Genomic DNA, 18,809 nt, shown 5'->3' on the forward strand with positions numbered 1-18,809 from the left:
AGATCTACAACCACAGCCCTAATCCTTTTCCGTATAAAATACTTAATTCTTGTGTAGTTTGTTTGAGTTTTTAAAAGTGTGCCCTGGTTGTTATTACTTTATAGAAAGATATATTTTTCAGAAAATGTGTTTTCATTTTGTTTCGTGACCTGAAAAAAGTATGTTTCCGTTGTTTAACGTGAAAAACCAACTTGTTTGAACAAGTTAGAAAGTTTTTAAACTTTAAGTTTCCGGGGCGGCCTTGAACGCACCAAAGTCCCAGCTCAGACAGCTCGGAGCGTCTGTAGTCCGTCTGTAGTCCGTCTGTGAGCTCCACCAATGACCAGCTGAAAACGCCCCACGGAGCCGACTCAGACCTGCGGGGGTGGGGAGTCCTGAGTCCACACAAGTTCGGGATCTTCCGAAAGCCATGGGATTCGAGCTGGACCGCTTCAAGGGGACCGTGGACCCGGATTTTAAATGCAACTTGTGTAATAAAGTCCTGGAGGAGCCGCTCACCACTCCGTGCGGACACGTCTTCTGCTCGGGCTGCGTGTTGCCCTGGGTCCTCCAGCAGAGCAGCTGCCCCGTCCAATGTCAGCGGATCTCCACCAAGGAGCTGAACCACGTCCTGCCTCTGAAGAACCTGATCCTGAAGCTGGACATTAAATGTGACCACCACGCCAGGGGCTGCGATGCCGTGGTGAAGCTGCAGCATCTGCCTCAGCACACCGAGATGTGCGACTTCTCCCCGGCCAAGTGCAGGAATAAAGGATGCGACCAGGTGCTCAACCTGCGGGACGTGGACGCGCACATGCGGGAGACGTGCGAGCACCGGGCGGCCGGGGTGTGCGCGGACAGCTGCGGGCTGATGCTCACCCACCGGGAGCAGGAGTTAAAGAGCCACTGCTGCGTCCGGGCTCTGAAGGATCTAAACAGCGCTCTGCACTGCAAGATGATCCTCCTGGACCGAGAGTTCAAGAAGCAAACCATCAAAGCCAACCAGAGGGAGAAGGCTCTGCTGGCCCAGCTCACCGCCGTGCACGGAGAGCTGCAGATGACTGCGCTCAAGTACCAGAAGAAATTCACCGAGTACAGTGAGAGGATCGATTCCCTCACCAAGACCGTGGTTTTCTCCTGCAAGGTACGACCTCAAGTCTCACTTTCAGATCAAACTTCCTTTAAGGCAGTGGTTCTCAACCTTCTCAGCCCAAAAAGATCTCCCAAAATAAAGGTTCCAGGGACCCCCACTGTACCTGAAGGTGGTTGAACACAGACATGAACACTGAAGAACAGTCATGTAGAGACAGGGCCATCTATAAGGGGAATCCACTGTTACCCAGGAAGTTCAGTACTAGTTGGGCCCTAGTATGTGGTTGTCTTAAAGATTTAAATCCTTGTTTTAATCAGAAATAAAATGGGTTAAAAGTAAATAATCTGCCAAGTTGCCAGAGCTTAAAGTATATTTGTGTGAAAAAGAGATCCGTACACTTGGATCATTGCAAGTAAAAAAAAATGATAATTTCCAAGCGTTCTGACAGAAAGTTTTCCCTTTTGCACAAATTAGAGTGGCCAAAAATGGACAGAAAAAGTGGTAAAAAGGATTCAAAGTGTCACTTTTGGAACAATTCGTTTAAACTAGCAAATAGTAGGCATGACAAATTGTGAATGTGGTTAAATTGGCCAAAATAAGCATGAAATATGGTGAAAACAGGTTAAAGTGACAATAATGGGTCAACATACGCGACACTAGGTGGGAAAAGTGGTGGAAAGGGTTTATATGTGCAGAAAAGGCATTGAAATGTGATGAAGTGGCAGAAATTGGAGTATTTTTAGCAAAAAAAAATTAAATGGAACAAAAATATGTCAAGAAAAAGTGATGAAAATAGGTTAAAATATGGCAAGTTTGGTGTAATTGCAGAAAAAGGGTAAAAATAAGCAAAAATGGGCTAAAAAATATTCTTAGTTTCTTGAAGGCATCTGGCGACCCACTCCCAGTGTCTCGCGACCCCACCTCAAGATTGAGAACCCCTGTTTTAAGGAACTTCAAGTTTCAGCGCTGCTTTATAGGCTGTAAACTCACTTCCATAGGGTGTTTGTTTGCATTCTTGGACCAAGTCAGTCACTTTTATTGGCTTTCATGTTGTTTAAGTAGCTTCCTTTCAGTTTTTTTTTTTTTTACATTCATTATAAATAAAAGCTAAACACAAGCCTCTGAACAATTCCTTCTGGGATTCTCCAAAGACGAGCTTCTCTTGAACTAAGTTTCTGGGCTGTGAGACATGGACGTCAGCTGTGCCTCCAGCTGGCCGTCAACTGGGGGAGGGCCAAATATTTACTGCAGTTCTGTACACAACAAAAGCCAGCTTCCACTTAAATAACCCCTTACAGCATTCTTCTTTCAGGCACTTTAAGAAAAAAAAAATAAGTCCATCCATCTTTCCCTATCAAGCCTGACACAGGCGGTGTTCAGTTCACCCTGATTAGGATGTTAGTGGTTAAATTAGAGCAAAAGTTTCACACTAGGGCTTCATCATAAACTCTAAACTGGAAAAATTTGTCATTAAAACATTAATAACGAATAGCAAACCCTGCTCTCAAAGATCCCTTATAGTGGTTCTTAATCTTTTGTCTTGTGTGTGTGTTTGATATGGAATCACAGGTTCCTGAGGTTTTGGCTATTTAACATTTCTAGCTTCACATTTTATACATCCCTAATTATTTTTTATTTTATTTTTGTACGTTTTATTGATGACAGTTAACGTGTATGTGTACATATTTTGACAATTTTCTTCGAAATTGCGTCTTCGTTTTTGAAATTGATCAACATATGTTTCCATGTTTGCCTATCAGGAGTAGACTGGCCATCTGGCATACCGGGCATCGTCCCGGTGGGCCGTCGACCCAAAGTGGGCCAGTCTGGTGCGCTTTTGTTTTTTTTGACGAGCGAGTGAAGGCAGACATGTTAACAGGTGGCCAAAAATGGTCCAAAAGTGGCAAAAAAACATGTTGAAAAGTGACTATAATGGGCCAAAAGCAGTCAAGAATGGCCAAAAAATGGGCAAATAAAGAGGAACTTGGTGGTATGTAATGGCAAAGGATAGCTTAAATAGGCAAAATGTGGCAAAAAATAATTATAAAAGGGCAAACGTGGAAGGAAAAAAGGAAACAAGTGGTATTTATTGTGCAAAAGGTAGCTTTTTAGGAAGAAAAGTGGCCAAAACAATTATAGAAAGGGCAAAAATTATATAAAAGGATGTTTATAGGCAAACGGTCGCTTAAGTCTGAAAAAAGGTTTGCAAAGGGGCAAAAATGGGACAAAGAAAGTTGCAAAATGGCCAAAAGAAAAAAGGTAAAAAGGGGTTAAAGTTTCCTCTTAAGGTTTTCTGGGGGAATAATAACAAAATGAAGACACAAAGAGCCACATGTTGAGCATGGACTTAATAACAGCTTCTACATGGTGTCCGCTGATAATGTAGTGGCTGGTCAGGACAGAAAATGCCAGGGCTGAATTTTGGTCCCAGTCCACCCCTGATCCCTATCAATATACACACTACTGTACTCATAACAAGAGGATAGGGGTGAAAATATGTTTTGCCAGGGGGACAAAAAAACACAAACTCAATGAGAACCACACACAAGCTTCTCAAATACCCGAGCTCGGGTGGACTCAGACTGAGCTGTAGTGTCACCCCCCCACCCCTCATAAAATTAGAGACAGAGCTGAAGTAATAGTTCTTGGCACCAATGTGGATGAGCCTGGAAAAATTAAGAAGGAAAATAATGGCACTTATGGTCATATATATGAGTTTCTGCTTGGCCTCCAGTTAACAGTGCGCTGACTTTGTAACTTAATGGGCAAAACACAAGGCCTCCATTGTAGGGAAGGGCCCAGGAACCCCCTGGTGGAAGGGAGGTTTTATGGTTCATATTTAAGAACTTAATAGGCAGTAGTCAACATCATAAAGGATGGAGAAGTTCATAAATCTAGTGAAGTAGATTAGTCAGCGATCACTGCCCTGCTGTGGTTAGAGGAATACAACTGGTTGAAGGAAAACGGATCAGGGTAAACTATTATTTAAATCAGATATTTGTTGAGTCATTTTGCATTAGGATTCCTTTTTTCTCTCTTCTCTCTGGCAACTTATTTCTTCATATTCAAACTACATTGATAGACATACAGTAAAACACTTTTTTTTACAACCTAAAGAAAGAATATTGCCAACACAATCCCTAGAATACATACATTTTTACTGTCTCAGCAAAGCTATATTCCAGGGTCGGGGCTCCAAATTTCAGTTTCAAAACTTCTCTTATTTCGATTTCAGGTTTATACTTTTCTGCGTCACTTTACACTTTTTTGTTTCATCTCCATATCATCGTCTTTCCCTATTTAGATGACTTCACTGGCTATTAAATAGGGTTTGGCATCGTTTAGATTTTAACGATTCTGATTCCGATTCTGAATTTCGATTCCTGTCCTAAACGATTCTCAGTTCCGTTTCTTTGAGTTGTGCAGGTCAACAGGTCAGATTTCACAGGAGAATATTTTTTCATTTGAAAAAGCCTTTACACAGTTCACTTAGTTGATACAGTTTAATTTGGTTGTTGTACTGTAACTAGGGTATTCAATTACAAAGGTCCCCAACTGTAACTGTAAAACTGAAACTGAAACTGAAATAACACTACAAACCAGTTGGCGATGACGCGCTGGTGACGACAATCGAAGATGGCTGACTCCAGCCTAGACTATTTAATAAGAGCCTGAAAATACATGAATATAATGAGAAGAGTGGATGGACGGAAGCATAAACATGTAGACTTTCACACGGACGAACACGGACTTATTAAATACACACTGATCTCGGTAAACGCGGTAAATGGAACAGGCTTCACCGGACGGCTGGCACTAGGACCTGGAGGCGGAGTAAATGCGTCCCCGCATATGTACATGCCGTAATATCACCAAGTTAATCATTTTACCTGTTGTTAGAGCTACTATCTTCACCAGGGAGCAACTATTTATTCCTGGTGTTTGTTTTCTGGAGTTTTACTGGGCTTTTTACCGGTTATTAGTTCCTATCTCCTTTACGCTCCTTCCACACACACACACACACACACACACACTGCAGTCGCATTCGGAACGCACCTTATACAAACCCTGCGTAAACAAACAGAGCAAGCCGCGGAAACAAACTAGTGCGGGCATTTATGAATCGTAAAAAAGAATCGAAATGCAAACATCTTCGTAACAGTTCCGAAACCGGACATTAGGAAATATATTTTATTGGCATATTTTACACTCAAAACATTGGCTTTAACGTGCCATGTGCCAATAACTTCAAATAGAAAATTAACATACAATCTGCCTCGTGTTAGCCTGCAGGCTAGGCTAGCTTTAGCTTTGAGAGGGACGGAGGAACTTCCATGCTTGTGCACAACTCAACATTAGTATTAATAATAATTTTTTTCTGATTTGTGCCAAGCTTTATTCTTTGAAATCATGGACGTTCGTTTTATTTAGCGAATAAAACACATGTAGAAAATATATATTTATATTATTAATATTTTTTTTTTCAATAATAGTTTTTTCTCGATTATGTTATTTTTGTAATCGTTGGGTGTAATGATTCAAAATAGTAATCGAATTTCGATCAATTGCACAGCCCTAGGTCAGATTGCTTTTGCAGTTTCAGAACGTGTATTCTGTTGTTTCCGCAATCAGGGAAAATTGGAGCTACTGGCGTAGGAAGGTAATCATGTAATATCTTTTGGCCTTTTTGTCTGTCTTTTCATTGCTGGACTGGATCATCACAGTCCTTCTAATTTAAAATCCAGCCTCGTAGAGAGTTTATTTGAATCCGTAAATCTTGGACCAGCCAGTTCTACCATCTATCCCAGAACAAGGATCCCAGCAGCCCAAAGACGCTCTGATATGACACTTCCTAGCTACCAGGGAAGGTAATTCAAGTGAACTCCACATATGACTTGATCCTGTCGGAGTCAACGCAGAGAAACAGGCAGTTTTTATATCTCCTTCCTTAGTAGGACCAAACTGTAAAAACTATCTGAGAAAATCCTGGGATTAATCCACAGTTTAGTTTATTTAAATACAGAAGGAACCAGAGAAGGTCCTCAAGCCATGTTAAAAATCTTTGTATAAATCCAAGCCAAAAAGCAGCCTCATGAGGACAGATGGCAATGGAATCTTATTTTAAATTGAAAATTTGCAAAAACTTGTGAATATCTTAATAGTGGAAGGTCCAGACAAAATAAATGTTTTACATTTAACTTAGATTTGCACTTCAAAACAATGTTTTGGCTATACATTGAACACCATATAAACATAGAGTGAGTTCTTTGTTTTTTCTGATGTCTTTATTTCTCGACTCGAATCACTTCAAAAACAAAAGATGCCATGAGTCACTCAGACAGCATGCTCAAAAAGCTGTCTCAAATCATTCACAATTTACATAAATCTGTGTAGTGTCCAATGATGTGAGTAATCAATTTAAAAAATGCTGGCTCCAAATTTACTGAAGCAGTGCAGACAATGTTAAAGCCGTACAAGACTGATCGATCGAGAACTTTCAAAACTTTAATCATGTCAGTGTATTGATGAGATCTGAAATGAAACAGAATTAAGGCACACATTTAATGAGTAAAGCCCAAAGGCAAGGTGCATCAATGTGTAAAATGATCGTTTCTAGGATTTTACTGAAAATTGCTGATTTTTTTTTTTTTTACTCTACCTAAAATATATCCAAAGTTATTGAATTTAGACAGTGTTTAGTTACCGGTAATTCTGTCTCTGGACACAAAACTTTCTCACAGTGTCATACTTGCTTACAATCAGCAGTCTGTACAGGCTCCACACCTTCAGACTGTGTTGCTTAGTATGTAGCACAGCCTGTTAAGCAGTAAGTCTGACCACAAATCATTTTCTGTTAAATAAAAGACACATTTTCTCACTTTATCCTTTTGTCTTCTTGAAAATGTAGTTAGAAATGAATGAAACCGCTCCAAAGCTGAACATTGTTACTCTTCTGTCACACAAACACAGGCTGTTTTAACAGATAGCACATAGGCACTAATCATGGCAGCACAACAACAAGCACTGAGCACAAGAGCCTCATAGGATAGAGGCTACCACAGCAGATCAGACCCAAGGTGCAGGCTGTGCAAAGAGGCCTATGAGACATTCCAGCACATAGAAGCAGGGTGTCAGATACAGGCGGAATCTGCCAACATGGAATGGCACAATCAAGTGGCTGGGATCATGTACAGGAGCATCTGTACCCAGCATGAACTGGAAGCTCCCAAATCCCAATGGGACGCACCATCAAAGGTGGTTGGAAATAAAAGGGCTAAGATCAAGATTGACAAACAGCTGCTAAGCGTACATTGGCCACGGTTACATAATGTTTTTTAATTTGGAATTAGTTATTCCGAATTAAATTATTCGGAAATAAAGGGTTCTGCTTTGTGTTTACATGGAAAATTGAGGTTCACATGGAAAACAGGTTTATTCGGCTTTATTTAATTCCGCTTTAGGTCTGGGGGTTGGTAAAGGTTCTGATTGGACGTGACATATTCACTTTTACCGAGAAAAACACAACAAACCTTTTATTGTCGGCTCCAATAAAGAAGACCACATGAGAAGTGTTTTCACTTTAATTTTTATTGTAGTTTTGAAGCAGCAGCTCGACAATAACACACTGTTTCACTTTAGTTCCCATTTCCTTCTGCTCCGCGGACCAAACGCCAGTAAATAAAGCCCAGTAAAACTGCGGAAAACAGTAACCAGGAATAAATATTTGCTCCCTGGTAACGATAGTAGCTCTAACAACAGGTACAATTATAAACTTGGTAATATTACAGCCTGTGCAAGTACAGGGACACATTTACTCCGTCTCCGGATTTTAGTATCACCCGTCCGATGAAGCCTGTTCCGTTTGCCGATGTCCATGTGTTTAATAAGTCTGTGTCTGTGTGAATGTCCGCATGTGTATAGCTCCGTCCATCCACTCTTTTCATTATATCCATGTCTTCTAAGGCTCTTATTAAATAAATAGTCTCAGCTCTAGTCCGGGCTGTTATCTTGGATTATGTCGTCATCGGGACTGGCCGAGCATGCGCAGAACGATCGGTATTAATTTAAAGCAAGGAATTATCTAATTCGGAATAAACCAGCCACCTAATTCTGATTTAAATTTAATTCGGAGTGAACTTTAATTCTGAGTTAAAGAGGAATTAAAGCTACACAAGGAAAAAGGAACACAAGAAAGTGGAAAAGTATCAAAGACTTTGACATTCCACATCTGTTCCAGTTGTTCTCAAAGCCTATGTAGTAGTAGGCTTGATAGTAACAGTACTTTTAAACCCCATTCACTGGTGCCAGTCAGTGACAAATAGAGCTTGCTGTATTTGTTTCTCACTTTTTTCTTTGCTAGAACTTTCCAGGCTTCTCCAAAAATGTAGGATGTTTACATTTCATAGTAACGGTGCATTTCAAAGGCTTTAGCGCTTGATTAAAAAGCATCAGTCCACACTGCCTCATTACCTTTGTTCGTGAAGCTGTACCTGATGGAGTCAGGGATTTTAAGTTATGGGGGAAAAGCTCTTTTTGGGTTGTTGTGCAAGGCTACTATATCCAGTTTTTGTTTTAAATACTTCTTCATAACTTTAATGTATCAGCTGAATGAGGGTCTTCTGCTTATTGGGGGTTGTAAATTAACAGATTGGGACACTAGCACCACCCCACCATGTGATAAGAAGCTGATTTTTTTACTGTATGTCACACTTAAATATATTTAAAACTCATGCTGCTGTTAGTTTTACTATGTTACTGAAAAAAATGAAGAAAAAAAAGACTGTATATGCCAACATCCCTATCATATGTATGTCCCATATTTCTAGTCTCTGATTTCCAGTGGAAAAAGGAAGATAAAATTGTTTAGGGAGATCAGCATGACGGTTCAGAGCTGATATTCATCTAAATCTCAGAAAATCCAATGACTGAATAGTGTTTTAGTAACTTTTTTTGTCACAGTGTCGTAAGGATCGTTTTATTATGACATGTATCCAAGAGCCATTCTTTTTAATTTGACGAGTAACCTACTTTCCTTTGTTTTGGAGTCTCCAAGTCTTCGGCACTCTCAGAAGGCAATGGAAGAATTGAATGTCTCAGTTCAACAACCAACCAGCACCAGGGAGGGATCTGAAGATGACCTGAGCCTGTGGAATTACTGACTGGAGGTTCTAATAATAGAGCATAATGCTAAACTTCTTCAGTAAGCCAGGAAGAGCAATAAAACAAAGGCCAAACATTAAGTTGCTGAGTTCTGTCTCTCTGGTTCACTTCAGGGCTGGTGGAAGCACTGTCACACTTTCCATCCTGCTCATCATCTCCATTTTGAGAATGAGCTTTGGTCGTTAAAGATCACAGCGTTCGTGTCTCTGGATATGATTACAAGCATGTTTTAAAGGCAGTATCTGTCTGATATGATCTGTGTTATTTTGGTTCAGACACGTTTGGTTTGGCCAATCAGTGTTCACTTATTATCATGTTGTCAAGTCTTGATTACTCTTTGTGTTTCTGGTTCTATAGAAAGTTCATGAAGAGATAACATTTAAATCACATGTTTTACAGCTCAGTTACATTTCATACCGTTGCTTGGACATTGTGGGGGTATTGCTAAGAACTCCGGGAACATTACGGTGGATAGATTTTGATATTGTAATTAACAAGAAAGGAGAAATCTTACTACACATGCCTTTAAGATGAAAAATGAAGACATCTTATAATGGGTACGTTTACGGTACCATCTGATTCCTTTCATTAACCAAATCACACCTATACTATAAGACAACGCAATGGGTCCTGCTAATGTGCGCTTTTTTTTTTTAATTCATTTTTTTTTTTACGAGTAACTTTTTAACCTTTTATTTATTTATTTATGAATGAGTTATGAGCATGTGTGTTTGGGATGTCCCGATTCAACTTTTTCACTTCCGATACAATACCGATATTGCAGCCTTGAGTGTTGGCTGATACCATTATCGATTCGGTATGATATCAGCACAAATCATACATACTTTTATTACTTATTTTGTAGTGTGGAATGTTAGAAAAGAGTTGATCAAGTGATGTCACTCAAACAGAGAACAATAGTCAGCAACAGCAGGTATGAGAAAAACTGACCCATTGATTATTAACCAATTGGTTACATACATTTTAACCTTCAACATAATATTTACAGTATTCTACAATTGAATAAATATAATATAATATATGTCGGAGATTTTAGATGCAGTCCGATAAAATCCAATATCCGTTTTCTGGCTGATATCGGACCGATATTCGATATCAATATCGGATCGGGATGTGTGTGGATTGTATGGCACTCGCTGTATGCTACTGGGCACTTGAATTTCTGGGGATGAATAAAGTATCTATCTATCTATCTATCTATCTATCTATCTATCTATCTATCTATCTATCTATCTATCTATCTATCTATCTATCTATCTATCTATCTATCTATCTGCAGTTGGACAAGACAAATAGAGATTCTTAAATATGCATCCATTCATATGTCATACATCAACAACGATGTCTGAGTGCATTTGGGCTAAAGGTAGTAAGTGCAGCCATTAGGGGAATTGGGGGGGAGGACATTTTTGCGTCAGCCGTGCATGGCACAGCTGGCCTTAATGTGCCCCATTAGTTCAGAATCTGCCACAGGCTCTTTTATAAAAATGTCTTCAGTTTTAAGGTCTCTGAGTTCACGATCACATGCAAGGTGTTTGTAAATCAGCGGCATCCTGACATTTGTTATGTGGCTAGCTAACATTTGTTATGCTTCACACCACCCCCACTATAATTAGATGCACCGTGTTAAGCAGTAGTCGAGGAGAAGGTGGTTTGATGGAGGAGAGGCTCGGAAAGTCTGACGGCTGCTGAGGTAAAGGTTCACCGCAAAGTGTGCCAAGTCAAAGTTTTACAGCTGGTTTGATTTCTTCCCCTTCGTTAACAAAATGCTCTGTTCTTTTCCTGTTTTTACTCTGAGATGTGTTTACTTGAAACAGCTCCCAACACTCTGCGTGATCGCCATGTTTTCTTTGCAATTCCAGTGGTAAGGACGGTTTAGTTTTTATCACCCTGGTACACCTGATGTTTAAGTGAACGCATAACCTCCTCAGGTGAACTACTTCATTTCTTAAGGATTAGCGCATTGCTAGAGCGTTTGCAGATGTGGATGGTTTCTAATTACTCTAAGTTCAGCTTAATGACTCTCGCAGATGACATGTGAAAACACATTTTTTTTTATAATCCGTCCAATTTGCTTCACAGCCCACAGCAGGTTGAGTTTAACTCGAGTGAGTTTAATCACCCTATTCTTTCTTCATCTGTTATTTTTTTTTTTTTTCAAAATGAACTCCATGAAACACTCAACTGCTTCCTTGTTGACAGTAACGGCTGTAGTCGCTGTAATTTGAAGGCATGTGGCTCTAATGCTGCCCTGACATAGAGCAGCAACACACATTCCTGCAGGGCCTGACACGCACAGGATGGACTTTTTAGCCTGTATGGCAGGCAGGACACTGTACATGCCAGCAATATCTGCCTTATATTTAGGGGCTCTGTGTTGTAGCATGCTGCAGTGGGAGCTAAAATTATGTTCCCCCATAACTCTCCTGTAAGTCCAGCTTTAAAAAGAAAAGGATGAAGGGCTGACTCTGCGAGTTTCCAAGAGGTTTTCATGACATGTTGCTTCTGAGTAAGAGGTCAGCTGCTGTATTCATTTACAAAGAACAACAGTCTGTGAGACAGCCGCTGCTTTGAGGTTCTCTTTTTCACATCATGCTTTGGGTTGTTTGCTAGGATTACGTAGACAAACATACAAAAACTGCATTTGAATAGAGACTTAAACTGTAAACAAACTAAGCTATGAAATTGTGGTGTCCATGAGTGCTCATTAATAATAATAATTTAAAACAATAATAATCAGGGTTCTCACCAGGAATTTTTCACAGCTTAGGAGAATCACGTGCCGTGCGAGCGAGCGCCACCGGCACAGGAAATGTTTACATTTGGTGAAGTAAAGCTACAGTTGGGGTTTTATTTTATTTTATTTTTTATCTTTGTTTCAGCCTTACTTTAAAGCTAAAGTGATGATGAATGTTGTTAGAGTTAGTCATGCTTGATATAGGTCTTCCACTAATAAACACTCACAGACACTGTATAGTAGGGATCGACCAATATGGATTTTTTTAGGACCAATACCGATTTATTTTCCATCGGCCTTAGCCGATGACCAATAGACTGCCGATTTTCTTGAGCCGATATTTGGAGTCGATACTACTTTTGCTCCCTCAGTTCTACATCATAAAAGTTACACAATGATGATAACAAATGGTACGAGTTTCAATTTTTAAAAAAGGAACATTTATTGAAATTAACAAAGGTGAGGTAGAATGACAACAAGTAAAAACTATTTAACAAATATTAAAAACAGGTTGTAGAACAAGTACAAAACATTTAACAAATATTAAATCATGTGGATTGGCGTACGCAGCAGCCTGCATCGGCCAATGCTGATACACATAAAAACTGCAAAAATCGGGCGATAACATCGAACACACACAATAAGAACGCGCGCACGCACACGCGCATAGGATGCACACAGTAGACCTTTAATCGGGCTGAAAAAAGAAGACCCGGCCCGAGAGAACACAGCCCGGACCAGAATGAAGCCCATGTCTCTTTTAGCCCGAACACGTTTCAACCAGACGGTATTCACATCCGTGTGCGCGCATGTAGAATGATCCGTTGTGAGTCATAAACATGACGAGCAGCTTCATGTGTCGCTACACGCTACGTCCGGTGGAAGCTCACTGTTTATGATGGACGATGATTACACGGAGGATGCAGACAGGCAGCATCAGGGACAGCTAAGTGGTGACAGGGGTCCTCAGGGAAAGGCGGGAGCATCCGAGCCAATCGCCTGTATTAAATAGACGGTGCGGCTGATGTATGTGTTTCTCGGTTATGCAGATTAAAAAGAGAGTTAAAATAGCCCGTGAACGCCTGAAAGTCCCTTTTGTGTCCAAGTGTGCAACAATTATTACAACAGTACCGATTTAAAAAGGAAAAAACAACAGAAAATCCCCTTATGTTGCTGAAAACCAAGCGTAGGGGGTGCCATCGCTCCATAGGGGAGCAAAATTATAATGTCAGGGGCCCCTACTCTCAACAGCGCTGGTGAGAACCCTGATAATATTTGTAAATGACTGTAATAAAAAGATTGGTTATGCTTGAAGTCACACACACTAGAAAATGTTTCTACTCCAATGCAGGCTTTAAAATAGCATTTATCTATTGTTAGGCAGGAATCTCTGTTGTGAGGAATCGTTTTGATTTCAGAACCAACAATGGGTCGAGCCATCATAAGGTTTAAGGAGACATTAATTAATTTGAATCACATAATGAATAAGGAATTTGTAAAATAAAAGAACATAATGAGCAAAAGTGTGGACTTAAAGGTCAAAGCCTAACATTTAAAGTCAATAAGACATTAGTAAAAAGTTTTATTTTAATCTAGGCGCACAGATGATATTATAAAAGATTAGAATGAAATCCCAGATATTATTTGCTAGAAGGTCGGTGCTGAGACCCCAAGAAATTACCCTTAAAAGTCCCATCTCTTCTTAGACAGGCTGTCTCATCAGACATATTTTCCTGCTCTGCTCTCCCTCTTGAAAAACTGTTCAGTCATTCTGTCAGTCACCTGGAGCTGATAATGGATTGCTAAGAATAACCTCTTGCTTTTTCCTTTGTCTGCATTTTCTTTCTTCTGTCTGTTTGTAGGAGGGGGAGACTAAAAGCCTGACCGTTGTACTTCTTCGTGAGTGTGGATCTCTGGGTTTTAACATCATAGGAGGAAGGCCATTTGCGGTAGGTTGAAAGTTAAGAATTTAAGCCCCCCTACCTTCGCTACTACGGTTTCCCCTCTATCCCTGGAGATCAGCCAAGTGCCATATGGCAACCTGAGGAATGAATAGCTTATGGTGGGAGAGCCACAAGCCTCCTCTGTACTGAGTGATACTGCTTGGACTGTAGGGCATGTCTCTGCTTGTCTGTGGAAAGCTGGACCAAGAGAATTAAGTTTTTACAATGTTTGAACGTCGGCTGGGGTTCAGCAGATTAGGTATTGATTGAAAGAACTACATTTGCCTTTATGAGGGTTAAATCTGGGATTATGGGTTACACCGTGGTTGTTTTGTCTTTAATTGAGGGGATTTCGGCGGTGAGGTAAACACAGAGGAGCGGAAGAGGTCTCTAATCCCATGGAACCTCTTTCACAGCTACTTGTCTGCCTCAAGGCAGAAGTTATTATTGGTGCCACACTTACGACTGAGTTGAAGATATTGGCCATGGTTATATGATGGTTGTTAATTCATTATTCCGAATCAAATTATTTGGAGTTTAAGTGTTCTGCTTCGTGTACATGGAATTAGTAATTCCGAATTGAGGTTTAGATGGAAAACAGATTCATACGACTTTATTCAATTCCGCTTTAGGTCTGTGGGTTGGGAAAGGTTCTGGTTGAGCAGGGGGAGAACGTGATATTAACGTCTAAAGGAAAGAAACACACAACAAACCTTTTCTTTTTAGCTACAACAGAAGACCACATAAAAAGAACTGTTTTAACTTTTATTTTGATTGTAGTTTTTAAGCAGCAGCTCGACAATAACAAACTGTTTCACTTTGGTCAGCTGAGGAGTAGAAGGAGATAGAGTTGCAAAGAAGGGATGCAGAAGACCATACTTTGGTCAGTGAACAGCTGCTGTACCTCCATCTACAGGACAGTGAGTGAAAAATAAACTTTATAATGATCCACGCGTCATTAGTGCTCCATACCCCAACGAAGCCTGTCCGTGTCTGTGTGTGTGTAATAAGTCAGTGTGAATGTCCACATGTTTATGCTTCCATCCATCCACTTTTTTTCATTATATCCGTGTCTTTTAAGGCTCTTATTAAATAAACAGTCTCGGCTCGAGGCGGCCAGCGTAGACTACTATGTCGTCACCAACGCATCTTCACGGCAAGTCGCGCATGCACAGTACGACCGGAATTAACTTAAAGAGGAATTAGGTGTTTACAAGATCGAGAAAATATTTAATTCAGAATTAAAATGAAAATAAACCAGCTATCTAATTCGGATTTAAGTTGAATTCAGAATTACATTTGCATTAGGAATTAAGGGGCGGATTCACTAAAGGTTTAGTGGTATTACAACGTGTGCAAACGTCACTGCACGCGCTAATAAGGAATACAAAACCCAGGGAATCAGGAGTGCGCCACTGCTGCACCTCCCAAAGCACTCTCAATCCATTTTTAGCGCGTTTCCCCTAATGAATATGCATAGGAGGCGGATCTCCCCAGGGTGAGCAAAAATATGGGAGGAGGAAATACAAATACATTTACGCAGGGGGAGCAATGCGATTCATGAATCTGGAACTGTTTGCGGTGGTAGTTTTAGTACCAGAAAATAGTATGACTGAAACGCAGGTACAACACACATGCAGAGATCATCGCTGCAGTAAATGTGGAAAGAAAACACAGCGGAGATGAAAAAAAGATCAGCGCACATGCACCCATCCGTCACTCACAGTCACATCAATGCACATTTCGCCATTGCGGGATGAAATCCTCTACTAACACCTCCAATTCTGCTGCTTCACATTTTTATTTTCTCTTTATGTTCACCCTCTATGTTCAACACAACACGTACAAAATGCTCATTTAAATAAGGGTGGTCTGCACCAGTTCTGCACGTGCACTAATCATTGCCGCAGTTTAGTGAATTCCACGCAGCAGGTAGAGGAAATTGTGTCACTAAAGGATTTAGGGAAGCAACTAGTTTACCATCCTTTCTTTGAGATCTTAGTGAATCTGCCCCTAAGTGTTTACAAAGTCAGTTCAAACAGGATTTAACTTTCATTCTGAATTAAAGGGGAATTAAAGCTCCCATATAAACATGGCCATTGTAATTCTAGTTAAGGCTGTATTGTTGTTTCATTGAAGTCAATTTTCAATAAAACATTCTTTTTTTATAAAAAAAAAAAAGTCATTATTTTACTGGGATTGTGTATTCACAGCACCACAGAATTCGGTCAAGACATTTAACTTCACTCTAAAATCTTTTTTGCAGCAGGTAAGATTAAAGAAATCTAAGAGTTCTTTCCCTGACTCAGTCTACGTTCTTACAGATTTGAAGCCTGCCTTGTTGTCTTGACAGCACCATGTATCAAACTTAGCAAAAGTAATACTTAGTTTTTTTTTGCTTTTCCCAGCCAGTCTCAAATCAACAGCCTGTGCAAAAGGCTATTTATTGAAATGGAAAAGATAATATCCCAGTGGCCTTTGACACGTGCGTTTCATGTGGCTGTTATGCTGGTGTGGCTAGTGGAGTGCAATCAACTGCCAGGTTTTGTGGTCTCTAAACAGACTTAGTTTGTCTAGTGCTCTTCAAGTTTATGGGTGGCATTGAGGCAAAGCAGCACTGAAGACTAAAGTATTTTATCACGCAATACATTCGAGAAAGATAAACGAATAAGAGAATATTTAGCGTCTCTGTTGTGACTTATAAGGTTTTTTGGCATGTGAAGCTCAGCAGGATAAAAAGCTGCTCTCATTCAGTTTAAACACGGTGCCAAAGTAGTAGATTTGTCTACTTTTAAGCCCAGACTTGGCTCACACTATAGGGTTATGGCCTCACTGTGGGGCTAAAGGCTGGTTAAAAACCTCAAGTTCAACCTAGTTGAAAGTCAAAAGTCAAGTAAAGGATTAAAGAGCTTGCTCAACCAAATTATCAACCAACAATGCTCAATTAGTCTTGGCCAGACAACTGGTGGCCTGGGGGCCACATGCAGCCTTCTGACTAATTTTGAATGGCCTCTAAAGCAGTGACTTGAAAACAAACTAAGTCACAGGAAAATACCCAGAAAAAAAAGACTGACAGATTTTAGAAAAATATACAAAATATTACACAAAAAACATGAAATTTCTCCAAAAACACAAAATATAACAAATGACTCCAAGAACATACAAAATGAGAGAAAAACAAGAATACACAAAAACACAACATAAACAGATAAAATAACCTTAAAAATATACAAAGACATTTCTTGTATTAATGCTCAGATTGAGCATTATTCTAAATGCTGTGATGAATTCTAATAATCTGGCACTAGCATCAGACAATCACATTTGTGATGCACTATGGCAAATCCATGAACAAGTCGGCCTGAGAGAAATTGAGAAATAGCTCCAATACCTTTGTTTTTAGAGAAAATAGTGATTGCAAAATATGCTTCAAATAATTGTATCGGATGTTTTAAAACTGTAAACTTTGTGCTTGAAAACGGTTTGTTTCAGCGCAGCACCGCTACTGTGTTTGTTGATGTGGATAACACCACAGCTGATTAACATATCTGCTGTGTTTGGAGAGCTACGTAGGTTCGTTATTGATATCGGCCAATGGACTGCCTGTTGAAGTAAAACACATGGCTACTGAAGCGTTATTCTGATTATGAGTCTCCCAAACACTGCTTCATTAAGCGCGTGTTTATTAAGGCTGAACGATTAATTGCATTTGCAATATTATTGCGATATCATAAAATGCGATATTCTAATCGCAAAGGCTGCAATTTTTATTTTATTTTTTTATTGCCCTGTACTGTCCTGTTAAGTTCAGAGAGTGTTTAAGAAGTGCAGTTCACGTTTCATGAAACGTGAAGTTAGTTAGATATGTTGAAGAGGTAAAGCCACAGATTTGTTTGCTTTATTGTTGTAATCTGTGCTTTAAAACGTACATTTTATATTTATTTAAAGTTGGAATAAATCTGAAATTGTTCATTACAAAACAGATTGATTTATTGCTTGTGTTCATTGAAAAATACGTGACAAGAGGCCCTTGAAAAAATAATCGCAAATTAAATCGCAATATTGAGGGAAAAAATCGCAATTAGATTATTTTACAAAATCGTTCAGTCCTAGTGTTTATTGCAGCAGAGTAAATGATAACTAAAGTCAGCTGTCTGAAGCACTCAGCAGAGCATGTGACCAAAACTTCACAATCTTCTCCCTTGTGTGTATTTTAGAGAGTGACAACAGTCAAACGACCATAACTTCTTCCAATATTATTTGATATGTGTGTGTTTGACACTAGTGGAAGGCTTAGAATCCACACTTTGAGAATCTGTAAATAACTCAAAACACCCCTGGCCGACATGTTCCTGGTTTTCTCATTGGCCCATTACATTTTTGAGGACCCCACTGCTATAAAACTTTGCCCATTTCTGGTATAGGTTGTGTCCAGGCTTCTAGATATTTAAACTGATTTAAAGAAATGTGCAAATAGAAAAGAACATTTCAATCTGGAGCAAATGAATAATGTCCTCACATAATGATATTTACCAAGACAAAAATGACAGCAATTGTATTAAATAATTAACCAAGGTGTTATTGTAGATAATGTGTCCATGTTTAGTGTGATGAAGTCAAACCCTGTGACTTTTAGCCCTGCATAGTGTGAAATACTTTTCAAGTGTGGTTCAACAATCTTAATTAAAGCATTTGAGTGTCCGTTTGAGTGTTTTTTTTCCTCCAGTAAAACTTTAATTTTTTTTTCTATCTTTTCCACAGGAGGACAATGACTGCTCTTCAAATGAAGGAATCTTTGTATCTAAGATCATTGAGAAGGGTCCGGCTGACAAAGAAGGAGGCCTTCAAATACACGACAAAATTATAGAGGTATGTG

The 18,809-nt window shown here is 39.6% G+C and overlaps 2 protein-coding genes across 3 annotated transcripts in view; both read left to right on the plus strand.

Annotated features, from left to right (window-relative positions):
• The window catches only part of LOC114464078 (hydroperoxide isomerase ALOXE3-like), a 1,091,527-nt gene that overhangs the window by 547,509 nt on the left and 525,209 nt on the right, over nt 1-18,809 (plus strand). The gene's annotated exons all lie outside the window — the stretch shown is intronic.
• Nucleotides 246-18,809, plus strand: part of pdzrn3b (PDZ domain containing RING finger 3b) — a 161,791-nt gene continuing 143,227 nt past the window's right edge. Inside the window, 3 exon segments of the mRNA XM_028448129.1 lie at nt 246-1,123; nt 13,853-13,939; nt 18,695-18,802. Coding sequence (XP_028303930.1) covers nt 410-1,123; nt 13,853-13,939; nt 18,695-18,802 — 909 coding nt within the window. The 5' untranslated portion in view covers nt 246-409.

Source organism: Gouania willdenowi, chromosome 5 (genome assembly GCF_900634775.1).
Source record: "Gouania willdenowi chromosome 5, fGouWil2.1, whole genome shotgun sequence".
NCBI classification, from domain to species: Eukaryota; Metazoa; Chordata; class Actinopteri; order Blenniiformes; family Gobiesocidae; genus Gouania; species Gouania willdenowi.